Raw genomic sequence first — 24,383 nt, forward strand, 5'->3', positions numbered from 1 at the left:
GGTAAGGGATCACCACTCTCAAAATATATGTAGTGAGAATTGAACCCCCAACCTCAAGATTGACCACTATACCAAGTCTAGCTTGGGAGTGTATGTGTTTTTATTACTTCTAATATATTAGAACTCCGTACTAATTTGAAATTTTTACTACAATGCGTATACAATTGATGCTATAATGATCATGTACACACTAGAGAACCCAAAAAGGTACGTTGGAGTAGCATTTAGAACCGCAGAATGGTTATCATAGGATTCTGGAAATGAGAAATGAGAAAAGAGAAAGAATAGGAAGGAAATTTAGGATCCTCCTCCATATAGTTTATAGCTACTGGTAGTGCACAGTGCACGCCTCAAACGCAAGGCGCGTGGGCCCATAAATATCTGCAACGCCATGTGTCAGTCCGTCAGTTTTAAAATTCATGCATCCCTCATTTTTTGGGGGTCACACCCTAACATTAGCTCCCACCAACTCACTTATACCACGCGCATTTCTTTTGAGTGATCCACCATTTTTTCGTGTTTATCCCATGAATAAACTCATGCACTCACTACTACAACTTTCAACTTTATAGCGGATGCAGATGTGTCCTTTGTTTAATAAAAATGCGATACAGGCATACAACGATAGAAGCTTAACTTATGCTTATGGTTGTACAGTTGTACGTAGTGTTCGACTATGTTTTATAATGTGGTTGTTTGTTGCATGGTTGTATCAAGTTGTATGGCTAAGCAAGAATGTTTGAAAATTCCATAATAATCTAATCCGTATTTTTATATATTTTATGCCAAAAAACGTGATACCATTTGTACATATTTTATACTACTTCCGATTTTTTTTATAGTTGCAAATTTGGGGTATTATTTGGGGTATATAAAATATTTCAAAATTGCAACAAAAAAAAAAAAAAAAAAACGGAGGTAGTATAATTTTTAATAAATTATCCTGAATGTTCATATGTAAAAGACGGATAATTTAAATTCAAGTATCCTTGAATTTTATTGTGGTTAATCTGTTATAACTTTTTGATTAAAAAACGTTGATCATTTCTAATTTTAGATATTCTAGTATTCACTCTAGTAAAAAAAATATATAAAAAAAATTTAAGTTATACTCCATATTCATGAATTTTGATAATTCACTTCCAGTTTTGAACAAGGTTGGGGCTATTACAACCTCAATTTATTTTTACTCATTTCAAATAAAATAAGCTACATTTAAAATTTATTAGGCAAAATAAGCTATGACAAGTCAATATGAATGAGAGTGAGGGGTAGCTCAAGTGGTTAGAGCTTCTCTCCCGATTCCAAGAGATCTTGGGATCGATTCTCACCCCCGCCCTTGTGGCTCTCTAAACAAAAAAAAAAAAAAAAAAAAAAAAACAAGTCAATATGAATGAGAGCTTAGAGAATAATACCTATTGGAAGTAGACTAGTGGTTAATCAAAATAAGCAACTTATAAAAACATAACACAATCTATATTTCCAATTAAACATTTCACTTTTATCTTAATGCTTTACTTGAAAATTCGTTATTGAATAAGGCCTATATGCATAGACAATCGCAAATGTCAACGTTAACTATATCATAAAACTCATTTAACCAATTATCAATCCAACTTCTTGTATTTTATTCAGCAAGGGTAATGTATATTATCATGTATATAAGCCACGATATTAACTTGGTGAAAAAATGGCAAAATGCTAAAAGTACATAAATTGACCTAAAATAAACTAACTAGACAAATCAAGTCATATGAAAATTGCTACTCCGTAGAACTTAATTTGTTAAAGACTATTACCTCCCTACATATTCACACAAAAAAATTGTCAACATTGGCATAAATAGACTAGTAAAGTTGTTTCTTGCTGGCAATTTTAGTGAAGATAAAATGGACAATTTTTATTTATTTTTTTATTTTTTTAATTTGAACGCATTGCGAAAAAAGTTTAGTTTGCTACTTTGTTATTGGCTTATTGCCAGCTAGTTTGCCCCGAAAAAAAAAAGGAAAAAAAAAAAAAAGCACTCTATCATGGGCCAATAAGAAAAGATGGATGAGCTGATCATGCACCATGCATGTGATACCCGATTGTGACTAGATTATTCCGAAAAGTCAAGCAACTTGTGAAAACCAAACTTTATTCTATGAAATTCGAAGTAATATTAAGGAAATTTGGTCCTCATTCATTTTTTTTTTTAGAAAATAAATATATAGCTATACAAGTATACAACAAAAATCTACTAACCTAATTATTATTTATTAAAACTATGATAATACAGTTATCTACACACTATGGAGCACATGCTATAGTGTAATACGAATTAGAAATGTATATAATCAACACAAGTCTTACATAATTACTCATCATATATTCATATGTTATTGTACTACTAGATATGGGTTTTACATATTTTTAAAAGAAAATGAGGTATGGTGATAGATTTAAAATTACAATGAAATCAAAATTAAAGTTGATCGATGTTAGATGAAAGAAAATCTTCATTCCTTCATTGGTTAGTGTGTTACCCTCGATCAAGTTCACATAAAACCTCATCATTTTCAAGTCATATTCATAAAATTTATTACTGATGATAAGCAATGCAAGGATAGCTTAAGTAATTCGGATAAGTTAATTAGAAAAATTATAAGCATGCCAAATTATTGTGAGTATTATATATATACACACACGCAATAACTACTAATTTCATAGTATTTACTCCATAAATCATATATTTTTTTATTTAAGAAAAAGAAAATTCATACTTCCATTACGATGCTAGTTGCTTACGCAGTACAATAACTTAAAATGTAAGATTGTTAATAATCGTTCTTCGTTTTAAATTTTAATGATAAAAACATTTAATCCTTTTATGGACATCCATCCTTTCATAAATAAAACTTTCTTATTATGGTAAAATAAAATATTGGGAAAATTAGTTCAAAAACATTGACCATGGCAACAATTGCCAGGGTAGCACATTTCACATTAAAATATATGGATCGCATGGAAAAAGGGCCGATAATTACCATATTTTACAAGTTTACGTGTTTTGGTTGGTGGAGGGGATTGGCTACACAATAATAAAATATAAAATATATATAAATTATTGAGATTATTAATAATGTCCTTTGGCTTTTATTGAACTCCAAGTGTCACGGAAAATGCCACTTAAGATACTTTGAGTAGTTTTTAAATGTTGGGTTTATCCAAAAATATCTATACTTTTTATTATACTCTGTTATTAGGTTTGTAATATAATAAATCTATAAATGAAATAGTTCAAAAGCGATTGGCACGTCGTCAAGCTATGTCAAGATAGTTTGTTATTATAACCTCTCATGATTTTTGCTTTTAAAATATGATTGTTTAAAGTATAGAACGTATGGGGTTGAATTTGGTTATTTGCCATGTTAGTTTGAGTAGTCAAAATTCTTGGCATGATTTGAAATTTAAGTTGTCTTTGACTTAACATGAGTAACGTAAAAATATACTTAATTTGTATATAAAATTGTACGAGCATCATGTAACAACTAATCAACAATAATGCGATCAACATAAGAATAAAATTTTAAAAACAAATGAAGGTAATAACGGTTATTAATATCTTACAATACATTACCCTTGGATGATACACATACTCATGAATTGAATGACAGCTCATCTAATTCATCCTGAATTCTCACAATTATTTGTTCAATGCAAAGAGTCAAAGAGCTGTAGAGTGTTATGACTGTTATCATATAGTTAAACAACAAGGTCAATCTCATTAATACCCACCAAGATATCGATCCTTTATTTCCTTCATAGGTTTATTTATGTAGAGATATCCACTAGATGAATGTATAGTTAAATATTAATGAGATACATGTAACAATTTAACATTTAGTAAAAATGCACTTTAGTGTAAAAGTTTAATTAACCTAATTATATATGAAAATATATAATATGGTATAATCTAATTTCCATATAAAATATTGCTTGTATGGCTGTATCCAGACTCATAAGATGTAATGAGATAGCATTAATATTACTTGTATGAGCTGTATCCAGACTCATAAGATGTAATGCAATAACTTTAGTTTCAAATTAACGAGTACTATCCCAATACAGTTTTTTCACTAACACTCTTAAAATAAGAGTGTATTTGATTTAATTCGAGTCAAACATGACCTATCAACTCCATTTTTATTTAATTTTTGTGTCAAAATCCGCCATTGAGTGCATATATTTAGACATTGAAATCTTTATATTTTGATTTGGGTTGGGCCGTGTGGTGAAACAATTGGTGGTTTGGTTTGTAACTTTGTACAAGTACACTACTCGTATTAAGTTTAGTTAAAGAGTCAATCAGATTAAAACAAAACCGGACCAAAAATCCCAAAAAAAAAAAAAAAACCAATAATGCGCGTGTCCCACTCCCACTATGAGTCTATTAGTTGCGGGAGGGCTATTACAGCCTCGGGTCACAAGAGCACCCTAGTGGGACCCAGGTCACTTTCTTTTTGTCGGTACGCCCCTTAGTCACGAGCAGCAGTAGGACCCACCAAATGTTAAAAACCCCAAAACTTAACATAACAACATTGAGCCGCGTTTCTCCTTTTTCTTCCCGCAAATCCAGCCCCCCCTTTGACATTTTCTCAAGTCAACCCCCCCATCACCACCCTGGTTTTTCACGTACTCCACAATACCACTTGTTCATTTTTACTTTTTTTTTACTACTGTATTTATATTTATTCCTCCAAATTATGTAATTAATCTATATTCTTTTTTCTATGCGACTATAGAGTATTATCACTCCGTATTTATTACGAGTATTCTTACTTTCTTATAAAAATCGACAATACATCACAAAGTATTGAAAATAAAAATACATAAGTACTCCGTATTTATTATTTTGTCCTTTTATATGATTATCAATATAAATAATAACAAGGGCAACAAAAATAATTTTTTTTTTTAAAAAAAATTTGTCTTCTTGTTACCAGTTATATACTGTACAATTCCCTCAAAAAAAAAAAGAGAATTTATATACTATACAATAATACAATATTATCTTTAAAAATAAAATAAAAACAATAATACAATAATACTAAATGAGTGTAATGCTAATTTTACAATACAGTGTATGTTTTTAGGACATGAATAGTTTAGTCTAAATGAGAATAATTTTCATTTATTATATACCATTGCAAATATTCTTGATAAAGATTTTTTTTCCTTTTCATTTTCATAAATCACTTGAATTGAGCTTATGTAAACCGATGATATTGAAAAAAAATCAAAATAAATAGAGAAAAAATGGTAGAAAATTTATACACGTATAATAGAATATAAAAATAAAAAAAATACACACTCTTCTTTAAAAAAAAAAATAGAGAATTCAACCCATAAACGTCAAAAATATGCAACTTTAAAAAATAGAGAGCTGAAACTGAAAATGTCCTTTTCTAAAAATTTCATTTATATATATAAATCCCATCCCACTACCCTCCACTCTTTTTAATTATCTTTCTGATTTCTTATCCCCCCACCCCTTCCAAAAGTCAGCGCCTTCTCTTGTCTCCATTCTCTCATTCCTTCCTTCTTTATTCTCACTTTCTCTCTCCTCCCCTGTTTGTTTCATTTATCTCTCCTCATTACATCCATGGAAACCCCTCCAGATTGGGATCTACTCGCCGTTGTCAGAAGCTGCTGCTCCACCACCACTACAACCACCACCACCACAGCGGATCTAGAACCTTCTCCACCACTTCCGCCGCCACCCCCGTCGTCGTCGTCTTCGCAATTCATCCCTCTTCCTCAACTACATAACCAGCAGCAGCAACAACAACAACCGGCAAAGCAAGAGCCGTATTTTTCTACATCGCCTTGTTCAACAACGAGTGGGGGTGGTGGTGGAGGAAGTGGTGGTGTTCTTTTTCAATTTTCAAACCCCTTTGAGCCTTGCACCTCAACGACGTCGTTTGAGTTGCAGGATATTTGTAAACCGTTGATTTGCACTACTACAACTACTGCAAATAGTTCCGTCACTATTCATAACAATAATAGTTTTCAGTCTCTCTCCTCGGCTTCGTTGGCATCTCCGGTATCTTCGCCTTCTTCAGTCATCACTGGAAGATCTTTTGGAATTGTCGAACAACAACATCAACATCAACAACAACAAACGCAGCTTCGAGGATTAATTAAACCTTCTCATGTCATTTTTGGAACTTCTTCACCTTCTATCGCTGGAAATAATGCTTCTCAAACTCAGAGAACTAAGAAAAGGTTGGTTTTATTTGGATTAATTTCTCACGAGAAAAATATGATTTTGAGGAGTACCCATTTAGTAGATTGGTGTCAATTTTAATGGGTTCTGTTTTGATTGTTGTAATACAGGAAGAATTTGATGAAGAAGGTGTGTCATGTTCCAGCAGAAGGTCTTTCCTCTGATATGTGGGCTTGGAGAAAATATGGTCAGAAACCCATCAAAGGCTCTCCATATCCAAGGTGGTTTTTCTTTTTGTTTCTTTCTATATTACTTGATTTTTCCAAAAAAAAAAAATAAAAAATAAAAAAAATAAAAAAAATCAGTACTCCCCCTCGGTTAGCTCGAGTTTTCAACACTTTCCATTTTCATTCGATTAGTTTACAAAGTGTTCCGTTAAGCATATGCTAAAGCACCTATAATGATAACATGTTGTGATAAGCTAAAGAATTTGTGTTCAAACTCTTTATTTGCTTTTAAAAGCAAAGCAAATTCCTCAACACATAACTCCAAGAATCTCATCAAATCTCAGCTCATTTCCAAAATTCTTTACTTTTAAAGGTGAAACCAGAAAAGTAGTCCTTGTTCAATGAAACCAACCATTAATAGAAATTCACCTACCAAAAATCATTTTTCTGATTTTCAATTATTTGCTACAATTTTATCTTAATTTTTACTAATGAATTTTATTTCCAAAAATAAATACAACAGGGGATACTACAGATGTAGCAGCTCAAAAGGATGTTTAGCCAGAAAACAAGTAGAGCGCAACAGATCAGACCCTAAAATGTTCATAGTCACCTACACTTCGGAACACAATCATCCTATGCCAACACACAGAAACTCTCTCGCCGGAAGTACCCGTCAAAAACCACTTACTACCACCGGAACACCGCCGGAGCAGCCCACTTGCTCGTCACCCTCCGCCGCAAGTCTCTCTCCTTTGACCGAGAAGTCAGAGTCAAAGACTGAAGGAGATGAATTGATCAAAGAGGAAGAAGATACTAGCGAGATGGCTTTATCTGATTTAATGCTTAATGATGATTTCTATGTGGGATTTGAGCAAATCGACGGTGGCTCAGATGGGAGTGATTGTTTTTCAGATCATTTTTCGCCGTCGTCGTCGGAATTTCCTTGGTTAAGTAATAGTAGTAGTACGGCAGCAGCTGCCGGAGGGAGTTGACTTTTTCCGGTAGACGTTGACTTTTATTAATTTTTTCCGGTGGGAGGAATTCTAGTGGTTGTTGATGATGGTGGGATTGACTTTTGGTTCATTGACATGATGCCTTCCCACTTTAATTCGGTCAACTTTTATTTTATTTTATTTTAAATTTATTATTTTTACTTTATTTGTGCTTTTTTGGAGGGGGGAGGTGGGAAAAATGCTCTCACTATTTGTCAGAATCTATGTAAGGTCACAATGGCATTGTGGATTTGTAAGGTAGTGGAGATTTAACAGTAATCCAAAAGTTAGAGAGATAAGGAGGAGAGAGAAATTTAGAAAACACTTTTAGTTGGTAGAATCTCTATTCTCAACTAAAGTGGTTTTTTTTTTTTTTTTTTTTTTTTGATTTGTAAGTGAATGTAATGGGAATGGTCTATTGAAAGTTAGCAAGAGAAGAAAGAACCTTGTAGAGGAAAAAAGAGGGATGGGGTTGGGGTGCATATGCTTATAGTTATTCTTTTGTTTTTGTGAAGGAAGGGAAAAAAAAAAAAGGAAAAAAAGGGAAGAGGAATAGTAGTATAGTGGTAGTTATTAGCAATAAAACTCGTAAAGTTAATTATTCGGTATATATACTTCTTTCATTTTACGATGATTGTCTTACTTCTCGTTATGGTGCGTTTATATTTATGATTGATTATGATTATTTATTCGTTCGGTGCTCTTTCAAGAAATGTATTCTTACGCTTTGTCCTCTTCACTTATTCGATTAAATTAGTGTTTGACTCATACAAAACTAGCTCAAAACTTTGCTAGCAGCTTACTAACTTGATTTTTTGCTATCGAATGTTGACTTTTAGAGTTATGTAAACCCAATAAAAGTGTGAGTCAAGGACATATTATAGAGGATTATTATTTGTGAACGGAGCGAGAATTAAAGATAAGTTGCTTTTTAGCTTTGGAGTTCATTGTCAAACGGATATTTTATTTATTTATTTATTCTACTGTAAATAAATTAATTAGTTTATCAAATGCTTTAAGAGGGATGGTGATAGTTTAATGTAAAAATTGCTAGTTTTGGGACCATCGAATGGAATCTGTGGAAACACATGGTTCACAGCTGTCGGTTCTCAATCTCCAATGAAAGTCACCATCTTTTTCCTCTTTAGTTTTGGGGGATAAATTGGTAGGACAACCCTAATTACTGCCTAATTTTAACTGAAAACTCTGCACATTTTATAAATTTAGTAGGCCTTATTTTTAGAGCAGAGCAGAGACCATTTACAGACATTACAGTACCAATTTTGGTGAATGAAACCATAAACAAGCAGTAACTTTTCAAATACTGCATACCAGTTCTGTAATTCAATAGGGTTTTAATTTCTGAAATTCCCTACCTTCAACTTGATGTGAACATTCCACATTCCTCTTTTGAAACCACCAATCCACCATAATCTTTTGTCTAGTAGCTTTTAAATGTGGAAATTGACTGAGGAGGATCGGAATGGAATGTGCTATATGTAGTCGTAAGGGAAATGAATAACAAGTTTAAAGTAAAATTACATACTCAGTACCATGTAATAAAACCGAACAAAATTCCCTCCATAATACGAGTATTATGTTGAAGAAAGTATTTAAGACTAAGGTTATTGGATTGCAGCACAAAAATAGTCCTTTTCATATAAAATAAAAACCGATACATCTAAATTGTGCTCATTGCAGACAAGGGTTTCCCCTACTGTGTCTGCATCTTTGCTGAATGATTGACAATCAACCCAACGGAAATGTTGGTATAACATCACTCTGTCCTCTCAGGAAAAGGGGAATTTGAGCTCTGGATTTCAGCTCCCTAAATCAGCTGAGCCTGAAATGCAACTTTCGGTAATTTGTGGGGGGTTGAACAGGCAGCTAATAGCGACGTTGCAGCATCTTTTTTCTCTGCGTACCATGTACCTTGGCTTCATACAGCTTACTAACACTGTTAATTGTAATCCGGGGAGATCTTTTGGTTAGATGTAAATAGAAAAAATTGAAGTTCCACTTGTTTAAAGAGGGACTAGTTAAGCAACTTCCTTTACAAGATGGGAAGTATAACCTCTGATTACCAGAAAACCACTCTTTATGCAGTCACCTGTATCCTTCAACAAACTGTTTAAGTTTATCATCTTCGCCTGCTGCAGGAAGCCACTCAGTGAGTACCTCCATGGTTATATAGTCAGGATGACAAGCCAATTCAGTCATTTTACCCATAAGCTCTAAAGCTTTATCAAGCTTATTCTGGTCTCGTAGGCCTTTGAATAAAGCATTGAAGGTGCTTGAATCTGGGCCCACGCCTTTGGCTATCATGTCCTCAAAAAGAGAGAGTGCTTCCCCCAACTCATTCTTCTGGCAAAGAGCATCTATTAAGACATTGTATACTACAGTGTTGGGAGGAGTCCTGGTGGATGAACTCATTTTCCTAAAAATTTTCATGGCTTCATCAAGCTCTCCTGCCCTGCAACATGCATAGATTAGTGCTCCAAATGTGACAACTGTAGGAGCAATCTTGTTTTCAACCATTTGTATAAGCAGTCTGCGAGCTGGTTTCAGGTCCCCGGTTCTGCTGAAATATGATATCAAAGTATTGTAGGTGATACTATCAGGTTCAAGTCCAACCTCTTTCATTTCCTCCATCAACTGATGAGCTTTATCCAACTTATTCTTTTTGCAAAAGCCGTTGATCATCACATTATAACACCGAATGTCAGGGAGAAATCCAGCACTTTTCATCTCGAATAAAACTGACTCAACATCATCCATAAGCCCTGCTTGGGACAAACCAGAGATCAGGCTATAGTACACAATGGCATCTAATGCACATGTTTGTCTTATTTCTTTGAACAACTCCATTGCTTTATTGATATTATTTACACCACAGAAACCACTAATTAGCGTAGTATAAGTTACTTTGTTTCCTTTTAACCCTTTTCCTTCCATCTGACGGTAGAACTTGAGCGCGTTACCAGCTTTACCATCTCTGCACATACCACCCACTAAAGTATTAATAGTAACAACATTTGGTTGAACTCCTTGCTTCTCCATCTCATCAAACAATTCAAGAGATCTCTCAAGCTCATCAACTTTACAAAATCCATCAATCAGACAGTTATAAGTGCTACTTATTGGGGAGCATTTACCTTCTGAGATCATCTTTCTCATCATACATAAACCTTCTTCTGCACGACCAGCTTTACATAGCCCGTTGATAAGAGTATTATAGATTATTACATCCGGCTCAATGTGAGCACCTATCTTCCCGCTTCTCATTTTCTCAAACAAATTGATCGCTTCATCAATCTTAAAAGACTTGCAAAGGTGATTGATACTAATCCCAAGAGTCACAACATTAGCACTTCTGCCTTTCGCAAGCATATCTTCCAATAATACTTCCATTCTTTTAAATTGGCGGTCTTTTGCCAAACCTGTCAACAAAGCATTATATGGTGCAACTTCAACAGGTCCATCCAATTCCATGAAAGCATACAAAAGCTTCCAAGCCAGGTCAATCTCTCTAGTCCTACAGAGTTCAGTAATCCATCGCGTCAACAGAATAGTATCAGGAAACACGCGGTGTCTGCCAAACTTCAACGCTAGCTCCACAACTTTCTCCCAAGACAACCCCTTTCCATGCTTCCTAGCTTCCAACATCACCGAAAAAACAATCGCAGCAGTGTTTGAATTTGGCGGGAAATTCACATTTGGTTGGAGCATATCGTCGAGCACCTGGAGTGCATCATCAAAACGCCCGTTTCTAAAGAGCTGATCAATCACCACATTCCGAACATGGGTATTCTTCATCTGAGATTCTAATTCATCATAAATAATCATTAATTCCTCAATCATTCCAACCCGCCCTAAACATTGAATGAAAAGAATAACAGAATTAACCGTCAAAGGAACACCCATCTCTTTGGAAGTGTTAAGAAGGTCGAAGAGCTTCTCTTTCCAACTGGGTTTTCGAGAAGCAAGCTCAAAAACAGCTTGAAATGCAGAAGAAAGCAGATTATCATCTGGGCAAGGAGAATTGGAGCGAAGGTGTTCGATGAAATTGAGGGCTGTAGAAGAATCGCCCAAACGACGAGTGATTTGGAGGATGTGATTGGAGGAGAGGGAATTAGAATCTGAGAAGAGAATATTAGAAAGCTGTTGGTTTGTCTTCCAGTTTTCATTGTCGTTGGATTTGAGGATTTCGACGATTTGAGTAACGATTGAAGAAGATGATGAAGGGTCTACTTTAGGTGGTTCAGCATTGTAGGGTTTTTCGATGGATGAGTGAAGGAAAGAGGCGTAAATTTGAGGGTTTTGGTGTTTGAGTAATCGAAGGAGTTTAGAGCAGATTGGTGCTCTTGATGCGATGCTCATCTTTCTCTGTTTTTTTTCTCTGGGGAAGAAGGAAATAAATTTTGGGGGGAAGTCAAATTTGAAGACACTACATAAATCGGTTTGCTTGCACCCACAATGGTTGCTGAGAGGTTGCGGTGCGGTTATGGGCGGGTGTACGTTTGATAACGCGTGCACGATACATACACAATTATGGTAGCTAAGGTCTAAGGGCGATACATAATTACATATTGAGTAATGTTACTAACTCTTATTTGTTATTCCCCGATTAAATTATCTTATATGAATGTAACTGAGTTGGATTGCACTCATTACATTTTTTTTCCCTTTAAAATTCCCTAATACTAACTATTACTGAGTATAGAGGAAAATATTTATTGATATTTATCATGTCAAAGATTAATCTACCAATCATTTCCCACATGTAACGGCACAATGATATAAACTCGGGTGAACTATAGTAGAATTGATCTAAAAGAATGATGAGTACTTTCTTGTGGTTGTGAACTTGAGATAGCCAACTCAAGCCATAATTGCTTAAACCTTAACAAAGGAGATAAGTTGATATAGGTGTGAACTTTGTTGGAGATTGGAATTATTTCTTTTATACAAAGCAGAGAAAAGTTCCTAATAGAAGCTCCTAATAGAAGCAGATAAAATAAATCATTAAGACATTCACATTTTGATTTTTGACTTTGAAGATCATAAAAATTAATTAAAGGATACATCATACAAAACCGTATTATTATTGGACATGATAATTGTCAATTCTAAGACTCTGTAGATATCATTGTGCCAACAGTAGCAATGTCAAAATCACACACGACCCTTGTCAAATGTTGTCACAGCAAAGGTCAAAAGTCATGTCCATGACACTTTTTTCTGGAGGAATCTCAAAATTTGATTAAAGTTGAAGTGGAATTTCTCAAAGTGCCAAATAGCTTCAAGGTCGCCCATGATTGCACTGTCCTGTGTTATTGTTAGCAAGTCATTCTCATCAGATTCTTTAGAGATTACAGGAAACTTTCAAATAAACTCGTATGTCAATAATCAATATTGATTTAGCCTACCTTTAAACGATACTCCGTAATGTACCGGAGCTTAGACCTCATCTTACGGAGAGAACCTGCAGATATTACATGTAGAAAAAAAAAAAAGAAAAAAAAAAATTTAAGAAACTTCTGATTGGCTGATTTAATGCTTTGAATATATTCATACAGGGAATGAGCCTATTTAGAAGACAGAAATGGAGTCGAATACAAAATAAGAATCTCCGTGATCAGATCAAATCTCTTATTCTCATAAGGTCTCTACAGCCGAACTACAGTTTCTGTTATGCCTCTTAGCAAAATTACAGCACCAAACGACTTACAGACTTACAAGCTGAAAGAAAACACTATCCTCTGTTTCTGGCAGGGTGCTTCAGTGTCATAGCTGAAACTGATACAACATGCTCACTTTTACTAGCACTCTACTGATATAACATCCAAATTATACTATCAACAGAAATCAGTGGAGACTGGAGACCTCTTGTCAATATGAGGAGCCATTTTTTTTGTTTTGGATTGTCGAATACATTTTGTTAGTCGTAGCAATCTATGAGGTGATTTTGTTTTTCTCCATCTTTTCAACAGCTTCGGCTGCAGCAGAGGCAGCTTTATCCAATCCCATCTGTTTTAGCTCATCCAAGAAGCCACCAACTTCTGAAGCACTGATTTTATATGGGCTGTGGTCAGGTCCAGGGAATGAACCACTTGTCACTTCATCCTTGTACTCCACAAGGGCTTTGTTGATCACATCTCCAACGTGTGCATATTGCTTGCAGAATTTAGGAGTAACCTGCAATTATTCATTGAAAAAAAAATGGCAATAAACCATCTATTCTACTTCTATTTCATTTTAGGGGTGGCGGTGGCAGAATGTTTGAGTAGCACTATCTAACCTTTGCATGGTGAGGGTGTTGCAGCATTCCCAGGAGATCATGATACACTAATACCTGAAATTTAAGAAGCATTTGGTAAAAGAGATCATATATGATTGGATGCATTTTGCATATTTCATGGAGTTAGTCTACAATAAAATTAATGAAATCTTATTCAGCCTTTTTTTTTTTTCCTTTCTTTCTTTGAATGACAGACAGGGCAAATAGTTTAGAGGGCAGGGGTGGTGAAGAGGAGTCAATGCCACAGTTCCTTTTTTTAGTCGAATCTCAGAAATGACATCTAAGATTGAAATAAATTTCCTTCTTACAGAATCATTTAAGCTTTTGAATGATTGACAAAATTAGGATATATCAAGTGAATCAATTGGACATAAAAAAAAATCCTGGTGTAAAAACAAGAGCATAGGCAATTAAGTTTATCTGAATTTAGTCTGAAAACGGTAAATTTTATGGGACCACAGAAAGAATGCATCATACTAAACAAACTTGGCTGCAGAATTCTGCATCTTTATGATAAAATTGTTTGAAGCATGGGGAGAATGAAGAAGGAAAACAGCATTCTGCATTATAGAATGGTAGGCTTCCTACAAGTAGCCAAGAATTGATTGTATAGTTTTCTAATTTTTGATGCAAATCAGAGGGACCATAATTATTATAAGGGCATCCATAAGTCCACATCAGTGCTTTAAGAGGAAACACTTACTTTTGCAGTCTGCAAGAGAGGTGAAGCAACTGAGCCGATTTATTAAGCTAATAAAAGAGGTGCATGAAATCACATAAATTAGTTTCCTATCTTTATCTCTCTCAATTTCTATAATTAATTCTCCTTGAAACAACTTCTTTATCTTAATTTCCAAGTTGAAGAGGAATGTTTGGGTAGCCTTTCATGTGAGAAAGGTCAGAATGGAATTTAAAGCATTTAGAATAAGAGTCTCATTGAATAACTGGTACGTTTCTATAAAACAAAAAATAAAAAGAACCAAGTCATCTGCATGCAGCAAGGAATTCAATTGAAGAGCAGGTAGTATTCAAATTAAGCATTAGAAAGGCAAACAATCCAAGAATTTTATTGACATGGCAACTTCTTTTTTTTCATTTCTGTTCTTTGGTAATTTTGGGGGGGGGGGGGGGGGGGGAAGAGGGGAGGACACACGGGATGATGAGGATTTTGCTGAAGTGGAGTAGAGGCACTTGCAGTGCTTAAGGCCTAGTGCCCTACTTTTAGGTGCCAAATTCAGTTGAAGTAATTTATAGAGGCTTTGATATTTTAAACAAATGTCATGAATCTCCCATTCAATTTATAAGTAAGGTAATAATGATGCATGCTGGGAAAATCAGTTAATTACAATTGTGAAAAAAAAAGGGCAACCTAAGATCACAACAGTAGAAATTTTGCTGAAATTTCCATTGTTTTCTATAATTAAGGTTAGTCTCGTATAAGTCAAAAAAGGATTTTTCAGTAATCTTACAGACTTACACAAGGAAAAAAAAAACTATAACATGAACGACCACCTTTCTAATCATGACATGTGTGCTTGACTCCACCTAGGTTCGAGCACAGGCTTCTTGTCTTATGCCAGCACTTCAAGAACCCTAATACCTTGATGCACCTTGCGCATACAAACCAGGTCACCAGGAAACCCATTGCCTCAGGCCCTCAGTGCAGGCTCATGCCTTCTTAAAAAGTGGTCAGTAAACGAGTCTGAATTAAATTCAAGGGGAGGAAAGGAGCATAAAGTCAACAAAAAAGGGGTACACTACTATTCTTTAGTATTGAAGGGACACTGCAGATGAATTAAGAGAGTTGAGGGATGAAAAGAGTTATGTGCAGTGTGGAAGACAAACTAACTGGAAAGAGCCATAGGTAAACTAAAACCAGGCTTGTAATTAGCACAGGAGTGTAAATTTTATGGTAATAGTAGGCAATGGCATGTGAAAAGATGTCGAGTAACAAATGAATGTATTTTCAAAATTTACTAAGCAAAAAGCAAGATGATGAACTCTAAACTTCTTCAAACTAAAACACAAATGCATAAAGATAAAATGTCAACTCATTGACCTTTCAATAATGAGAAAACAAACCTGCCCACTGCAAAATGGTCCAGCTCCAATACCGATAGTAGGAATTCCTAAAATGGATGTTGCTGCTGCAGCCACTGGTGCAGGAACACATTCCAAAACAACAGCAAAACACCCAGCTTCTTGCAAAGCAAGTGCAGTCTCTACAACCTTCACAGTACCACATTCAGCGCTAAGATATATCAAGTCTATGGTCACATGGGGTGAGCACTGAGGAGTCTATCAGAAGATACCTTAACAGCACTGGAAATGTTTCTCCCTTGAGGCCTAAATCCTCCAAGAACACTAATGGCCTGCGGTGTCAATCCTACATGCCCAATCACTGCAATTCCAGCTTCAACAATAGCTTTTGCTGCTGTAATTCTAGAAGGTGATGCTCCCTCCAATTTTATTGCATCCATTCCTCCCTCTTTCAAAATTCTGACAGCTGAATCAACTGCCTGTTTTAATTTTACAATGCCATATCATGAACCATCACACTAATACATTCACAAACATATTACTTGTATCAATTAAGGCATCTTATTACAATGAGTATATACTCTCTCTAAATTATATTGAGCTATTGATTATACACTTGTACACCAATGAGATAAATCAGTTTATACCCTCTAAAGCTTATAGGCATTTCGTTTCTTAGAGTTTATTCTATGCCTCGCTGTAAAGAGATCCCAAGACAACTACATGAGTTATAAGGAATTGGGATTATTGGACCACTCGGAAATAGGGGTATGCAAGCTTTGGATTTTTTCAAAAGCACAAAAACCATTTGCTGAAGAGAGCAGTATTCTTCCTTTCCAGTGGCCAATACTCAGTATAACAATCAAATACACTCACCTTAGGGCTTACACTTTCGATTATGATACAATAAAGCACTTACAGAACAAATGTCTAATCTAATCTAACAAACTTCAGCCCCATTTTCCCAAATGTCTAATCTAATCTAATACATTCTTAATTCTTCACCAGTTAAAACTTTTTTTTTTCTTTGATTAACCACCACTTTATCCTCTTGTGCTTTTAGCCACCAGGTCAAATATTAGAAACAAGGAAATTAAACAAACTTGATTGCACTTAACTAAACAACAACATGATTATTAATTTTATTACAGTATTTTATACTACATAAATTATCCAATTGCAATAAACATTCCCTGCTTATCCAACAAGAACAACCCCACTTAATCAAAACCACCTTAATTATCATCTAATTATTACATCAAGCATACAACTGTAGATTCCTTTCCCTACTTTAATCAACAAGAACAACCCATCAAGCAAAAAACCAAAAAAACAATGACCCAATTCACAATTCATCCTTAAAACATAAAAAAAAAAAAAAAAAAAAAAAAAAAAAAAAAAAAAAAACATAACTTTTTATTTATACCTGCTGAGAGCTGGACTCATAAGTACCAAAAGGAAGGTCCCCAACAAGAAGGGGTCGATTAGCACCACGCGCCACCGCACGACAATGAACAAGCATTTCATCAAGAGTAATCGGCAAAGTAGTATCATACCCGTGAACGACCATGGCGGCGGAGTCTCCGACGAGGCAAATGTCAATTCCGGCGGTGTCGAGGTGTACGGCAGAAGGGTAATCGTAGGCGGTCACCATTGTTATGGGAATTCCCTTCTTGTGTTTCTGCTTAAGGTGAGCTAATGTTACCCTTTGTTCTGTGTTTTGGGGTTTTGGACCGCCGTATACGGTGTTTTCCGGGATGTTGCTCATGTTGCGGAGGGTGAAGCGGTGGCGGAGGACGGCGGCGTGTCTTAGGAGATTGCTGAAGACCGCCATCGAAAAAGACAAGGAAGGGTGGAAGAGAGTAGCGCACTAGTGCGTGCTTGGATCGTGATGGGGTTGTTGGCCTACCAAAGTGCTAAGTCAATAATATTCTTCGTCATTTTTTGCTCTTAAAGGGAAAAAAAGAAAAAAAAACATTCTTTTGAAACAGAAACTATGTTATGATCCCCCCCCCCCAAAAAAAAAAAAAAAGGAGTTTTGATTCTTATGAATGTTACTTTCTTCGTCTCTTGATTCTACAAGTAAATTATTTTGCTATATAATATTATCGGAGTTTCAATTTGTCTAAATTTGTGAATAACATGAATCAACTCTGTGTTGGATGATAATTGAACATACCCTTTTCTTTAAAAAAAAATGTAGATTAAGAGATGGAGTTTTGATTATCTCTAGTTTTTCGTTGCATATATTAATTTGATTTTTCCATTCCAACTTACTTAATTTATCTCAATTTAAAGGTCACATTCTATTTTCTAATCATATACAAATCTACAATGCACTTGTAACATAGCTACCTCAAGTCTTCACCTTTGTCACTTAACAATAATCCTAAAATTTATTTAGCCTTCAACTTGATGCCCAAACCAAGAAGCTATCTATATGGCTTTGACTTTACCCCTATGATGCTTTACATAGTTGCAATGCATTATTTATAATTTTCAAAGCACCTTTTACATCTTCGAAATTAATATTGAGGTCTTAGGTGTTATTCGAGAAACAAACAATTTTTAAATTGTTAAATATGTTCAAGTTGTACAGAAAAATACTTTTCAATATCTTGTTGGTAACATAAAAAGAAAATATCTTAATTTCATTGTTGACTTCCCTAAAGCAAGCAATCTAGAAGTTCTTGGGTTAAGTTGCTAAGTGAATTGTCAAATTTGGATATCCACTTCGTCTAGAAAACCACTTGTATTTACAATAAGATTTTTTTTCAACCTTCAATTATTTAAAACAACCATTAATAAATAAACTCAATTACCACGAGTGATAAAGCTATTGAAAAATTTAATATTACATCACAAGAGACTAATTTTGCATTGCATAAGACTTTGTAGTTGACACGTAACATTTTAATTCTTTATAGTATTTCTTGTTAACATCATAGAATGTCACCTAACCAATTACATTACATAAATAATCTAATTTGGTTATTTGGTAAATAGAGTTTTGACCAAAAAAAAAGAAAAGAAAAGAAGAGCTTATTTGACCAATTAGAGGCTGACTACATAAATCATCTAATTTGGTTGTTTGGTAAAAGAACTTTTATAACGAGCTAATTGAGGCAAATCAGTTAATTTGTTAAAAAAGAAGAAAAAAAAGAAAGAAGAGAGAGCTATTTAGATTAGTTGATTGAGTTATGGATGTATAATGACACTATTATTGTAAAAAGTTACTCTAATATACATTCTTGCCCTCTAACTTTTTCTTACCCTAGTTAAGTAAAATTTTTTTGTCAATGTCTAATCTTGTCATTTTATGTGTTCATCTAACAAACAACTACATAAGCTAATTTTAACAAACAAGTAAACAACTCTCATCTCTTACCAATCTAGTAGTAAAAAATAACTAGTACAACCAGCTAATATAATCAACTAACCAATAATTACTAAACAAAGCCTTTTTGATCCGAGATTTTGAGCATCATTCCTTTAATGCCTAAATGAATAAGGCCTTGTTGATCTAAGATTTTGAGCATCATTCCTTTAATGCCTAAACGAATAAGTTCTTGTTTTTTTGAGCTTATAGACAGTAAAATAAGTGTCAGCAGATCAGATTGAGTCAGCTAAACAGAGCAGAGTTTAACAAAGTATAACATTTCTAAAGAACAGAGGTGCCGCCGTCTCGTGTCATGGGTCAATAATCAAAACATAGTAGTAAAGTAATAATGCTAAAAACAGAAAGGTTGAAGTGGTTAGCTTGAAAGCATGGAAGTATTTGACAAATATTATGAACCAATCACACATTAAAAAAACTGCCTTTCTTTCGGCGTGACGAATAATGTGGTCAACACGAATACCATCCACATTCACTACTTGTAGTTTGTTGACACCTCCATTTCTACTTCTTTATCGCTTCACTTCATCATCTTCTTCAACAACTGCTCCATTCACTTTACGCATTCTCTCTCCTCGCCGCCGTAGATTTGCGACTCTCTCCGCCGCCATGACATCCGCCAACGGCTGTTCTCCGGCTGACCATATCGCCGGAAACTGGATCTCGGTGCCGGAACTCCGACTTTGTGATCATTATTTCACTGTCCCTCTTGATTACTCTCGCGTATCTGATTCATCTTGCCCTAAAATCACCGTTTTTGCTCGCGAACTTGTTGCCGGTACTTTTTAATTCAATCTATTTCATCAATTTTACATATTCATCATTGCATTGTCGAATTTGATTGCGAATTTATCATATCCTAATCAATTGCCGTTATTTTGAACAAATTTGTATTATATGAAAAATTGATCTTGCTTTTGATGGAAAGAGTTTTGATAAAGTGAAAAAGGGCGTGGAAAGGGGATGAACTTTAAGATTTATTCTAATATTGTTTTTTTCTGGGTGTGTAAATTGTGTATGTAATGAGTGTGGTTGCCTATTTGCCTGGTTGGATTCCACTAACAGTTTAATTTGTTGGATTATATGCTAGTTGATTATCGTAATTAGCTTTTGATTTCACTCAAGAATCTAGATTGTACGAGGGAATTTTGATAATTCGTTTTGGTGGTGGGGTAGTACTTAATACTTACCATTACAATTGTTTATAAAAAAGACATTCGATTGATTGACTACAAGTGTGTTTATATCCTTTGCTTTACTAAATAGTACTTTGTAGAAAGAATATTGACTTAAAACAACTAGGAAAATGATGCCCTGCACTCTATATCTTTGGTACCACTGCCCACTACCACGGGTCTGTGTCAATGTGTTTATGGTGCACGTGGCCGATACCCGGCATGTAATGTGTGCACACTGATCACAACCTCTCATACGATCAACTATTGCATGTGTGCATGTTTCGAGTTGAAGCTACATGGTGGTGTATTAAAGCCCTGTTCTTTTTATATCGAAAAAGAAGTTTCAAGTCGAGTGGAGTGTATATTTAATTTAAGGGTTTATGAGTTTAGATAATTTGTCTATAGGAATAAGGGCTTACTATTTGAGATGAGTGATGTTAAATTAAGCACGCAACTATACAGATTGGAGTTCCATACTTTTGGCATGTTCACTCATTTGATCCTTCTTAGAACAGGAAAACTATTAAAGGGATTATAACTTATAAGTATACAAAGTGAAACTAACGAACTTTGGCAAAATCAATACTCTTTTTATTCTGTCTGGCTCTTTGAATAATGTGATATATATTGCTTGGTTATGGCTGTTAATGCATTAATAGCTTTATTGTCTTTTGCCAATTTGAGGTTCACAATTACATATTTCTCTTATTTCTCTCAGCTGGTAAGGAGGATCAACCACTGCCATATCTTCTATATCTGCAAGGTGGACCTGGCTTTGAGTCTCCACGTCCTACAGAATCGAATGGTTGGATTGGTAAAGCATGTGAAGGCTATCGTGTTGTGTTGTTGGATCAGGCATGATTTATTGGAAGTTTCATTTGCAAATCCCGTTATTATGATTAGGTTATGGTTCTTAGCTTCTTCTTGGAGTTATCTAATGCAGTATTTATACAGCGTGGAACAGGCTTGTCAACTCCTTTAACCACATCTTCTATGCGGCAAATGAAATCTGCAGAAGATCTGGCTGAATACCTGAAACACTTCCGTGCAGACAATATTGTACATGATGCTGAATTCATTAGAAAACGCATTGTTCCTGAAGCTGGCCCTTGGACTATCTTGGGACAGGTATAAGTTGCTTTTAGTGCTTATCTCTTGATTTTATTGCATTTATAGCTTGTGAGCTCACATGTATAGTGTTCCATTTACTCCTCAGCTTCACTAAGTATGTATTTCACCAAAAGTGAACTCATGTAGCTCTTATAATTCACGACTTTTCTTTCCCTTTGTTTTCTAGAGCTACGGTGGTTTTTGTGCTGTTACATATCTAAGTTTTGCCCCTCAAGGGTTAAAGCAAGTCCTTGTAACAGGCGGAATTCCTCCTGTCGCAGATGGTTGTACTGCAGATGCCGTGTATCATGCATGCTTTGAAAAGATTTCACGCCAAACAGAGAAATACTATGAAAGGTTTCCGCAGGATGTTGAAGTTGTTCAAGATATTGTTAAATTCTTGGCAAATTCTGAAGGAGGCGGGGTGTGACATTCTACAACATTTGAGTTTACTTTTCAATTTTTGAATTGCTTTTTGTTGAAAACTTAATTTGGCGTTATTGTATCTTTTCTTGTTTCCTTGAATGAAGGTGCCTCTACCATCTGGTGGAATGTTAACCCCAAGGGGACTTCAAACTCTTGGTCTTTCTGGTCTAGGGGCTAGTGCTGGGTTTGAGAGGTTGCATTACATGTAAGTAGTTAGTCAACATCTCGCTTTACTTAATATGAGATTAAAGAATTACTCTTTTAGTCATTCTATCTATTCCTTTCTTTTTACCTTTTCCTTCTTATCCTTTGTTCTCCACAGGCTTGAGAGAGCCTGGGATCCTGTTATAATTCCAGGTGCACAAAAGCAACTCAGTTACTACTTTTTGAATGCCGTAAGTAATTTAATAGACAAGTTTTTTTTTTTTTTTGTACAACGTCTTACATTTCTTGAAAAAACAACTTGGTATGACAATTGATGGCTTGAAACTTTTCTGGATGGCAGTTTGATAACTGGGGGGCTTTCAGTACGAACCCGCTATATGTGATACTTCATGAGTTGATTTACTGCCAAGTACGTTTAGTCTCTCTCTCTCTTTTTTCCTTTCATGTTTTAGGGCAGATGAACTTGCTGCTGTTTGTCTAGCAAAGTTTTCCATGTAGATAATGGTAAGTTATATCAAATCTGCAGGGTGCTCCGTCACAGTGGGCTGCTCAAAGAGTAAGGGAGGCCAATGGAAACAAGTTTGACGCAATCAGGGCAGCAAAAGAAGGGCGTCCTGTGTACTTCACAGGAGAGGTATCTTTCCTTGATATTGTTTTCTTAGTATCATCTAGTTATTTTTTATATTGGTGTAATGGGCTAAATTCTTGCTTATGCTGTTAAGTGTGGAACTTTGTTTTCAAGTGTCAAACCTTCCTATTCTAGAAACTCTCTTTTTCTTCTCCTTTTGGTGAGTGAGTCTCTTCCTATGAAGTTCTTGTTAAATTTACAATATGGTAAATTCTAGCATGAGAGCTTCTAAATTATGCCTTGAGTCCTTGAGAAGAAAATGTGTATCCATATCTTTATAAAAGTTGCCCCATAATACCCAAGTTAATTATAAAGCTCATCTTGTAACCCTTGCCTTGCCTTGCCTTACAACCTTCTCACACAGAAGTTACTCATACAATAATTCTGAGTGAAGTCAGTGAATTTTGCTGCATCGAGAGTTAAACTGCAAAAAGTCTGTAACTAAGTTTTATTTAGTTATGTACGGCCAAAGAATACTTGCTTTCCTTAGTAAAGTTTTGCTTTCTTTGTTGGTCAGTGACAATAGAAATAATTTAACGACTGATCCACAAATCTGTGTTTTTCATTGTGTTTCTTGCATTTTGGAATCTGCAGTAGGCAGCAGTGAACGTCTGCTCATTTAATCTAATCTGACTTGACACTCTACTTGTACAGATGGTATTCCCATGGATGTTTGATGAAATTTCTGCCTTGAAACATCTCAAGGAGGTTGCCCACATACTTTCAGAGAAAAAAGATTGGCCTCCATTATACGATGTAGCAGCACTGGAGAACAACAAGGTCTGATTCCCTGCCTTGTACATGTGATTGGATCCTGAATGTTTCTTTTTCTCCCTGGATTCTTAGCCTTCCTTGGTGATATGTATTGCTGATGTTTTAATGGCAGAATACCAGGATTCATAATTTGGGGCTTGTTTCTTTGCTTAAACTGCAGATATATTATACTTCTTTTTGTGTCGCTAGTTTCATGTGAATACATGTTTCTGTCATGTTGTGCTCCCTCGGGTTTAGATAATGCTGTGCCTTATCATCTAACATTGCTAATGCATGACAATGCTTATAGGTTCCTGTAGCAGCTGCGCTCTACTATGAGGACATGTTTGTGAACTTCAATCTGGCCATGAAAACTGCTGAACATATTTCCGGAATTAGGCTGTGGATAACTAATGAATACATGCATTCTGGTTTACGGGACGGTGGAAGTCACGTCTTTGATCATCTGATGGAGATGTTGAATGGGAAGAGGCCCTTGTTCTAAATATTTTCCAGTCTCAAGATATGTCTTTACCTAATAAATACTGCTAGCTTTTTTTTTATTTTTTATTTTCCTGTTATCAATATATAGGTTGGCGGATTGTAACATGTTTCATTGAGTTCATAAGCGCAGGACCATGATAGAGTGGTCTTGCTATTAGAGAGAGGGTTAGGTCTGAATTTTGATGATTTTCATAGAATGTAATAATATTAGTTTATGATACTCAGAAATAAGAATAACAGCATGACATGTTTTTTTTTTTACAAAATCTAGTCGAAATTGTTTTCGTGTAAAATTTACCCGACTCTACCTTTCTGTCAGCCCAGCAGAGTGCTTTCGCCGTTGGTGTTCTTTCCAAGGGCGAGTTTGTATCTGTATTCGTAAAGATGTTTGTATGGGATGAATTAAAGTTTTAAATAGCAGGGGTCCAGGACACGAATCCGTTAATGCTTC

At 35.1% G+C, this 24,383-nt stretch overlaps 4 protein-coding genes across 4 annotated transcripts; 2 read left to right on the forward strand and 2 right to left on the reverse strand.

The window, feature by feature from the left end:
- The first annotated feature begins 4,823 nt into the window (after positions 1–4,823).
- LOC145638582 (WRKY transcription factor 22-like) lies at positions 4,824–8,058 on the forward strand. The gene is made up of 3 exons (XM_081689569.1): positions 4,824–6,267; positions 6,379–6,489; positions 6,959–8,058. The coding sequence occupies exons 1-3, from the start codon at positions 5,645–5,647 to the stop codon at positions 7,428–7,430; spliced, it is 1,206 nt and encodes a 401-aa protein (XP_081545695.1). The 5' UTR covers positions 4,824–5,644; the 3' UTR covers positions 7,431–8,058.
- Positions 8,059–8,857: 799 nt separating this feature from the next.
- LOC145638583 (uncharacterized) lies at positions 8,858–11,843 on the reverse strand. Its single transcript, XM_081689570.1, has one exon. It carries the CDS (start codon positions 11,808–11,810, stop codon positions 9,537–9,539), a length of 2,274 nt encoding a protein of 757 aa, XP_081545696.1. The 5' UTR covers positions 11,811–11,843; the 3' UTR covers positions 8,858–9,536.
- Positions 11,844–13,061: 1,218 nt separating this feature from the next.
- Positions 13,062–17,716, reverse strand: LOC145638584 (3-methyl-2-oxobutanoate hydroxymethyltransferase 1, mitochondrial-like). Its single transcript, XM_081689571.1, has 5 exons — positions 17,198–17,716; positions 16,044–16,250; positions 15,814–15,960; positions 13,732–13,785; positions 13,062–13,628 (listed from the first exon to the last, which is right to left on the reverse strand). The coding sequence occupies exons 1-5, from the start codon at positions 17,603–17,605 to the stop codon at positions 13,386–13,388; spliced, it is 1,059 nt and encodes a 352-aa protein (XP_081545697.1). The 5' UTR covers positions 17,606–17,716; the 3' UTR covers positions 13,062–13,385.
- A 1,733-nt stretch (positions 17,717–19,449) lies between these two features.
- On the forward strand, positions 19,450–24,188 carry LOC145638585 (uncharacterized). The gene is made up of 10 exons (XM_081689572.1): positions 19,450–19,946; positions 21,065–21,201; positions 21,301–21,474; positions 21,644–21,880; positions 21,987–22,087; positions 22,205–22,277; positions 22,388–22,456; positions 22,574–22,681; positions 23,330–23,455; positions 23,739–24,188. Exons 1-10 carry the CDS (start codon positions 19,613–19,615, stop codon positions 23,931–23,933), a joined length of 1,554 nt encoding a protein of 517 aa, XP_081545698.1. The 5' UTR covers positions 19,450–19,612; the 3' UTR covers positions 23,934–24,188.
- Positions 24,189–24,383: the final 195 nt, after the last annotated feature.

Source organism: Chenopodium album, chromosome 7 (assembly GCF_948465745.1).
Source record: "Chenopodium album chromosome 7, dcCheAlbu1.1, whole genome shotgun sequence".
Taxonomy (NCBI): Eukaryota; Viridiplantae; Streptophyta; class Magnoliopsida; order Caryophyllales; family Amaranthaceae; genus Chenopodium; species Chenopodium album.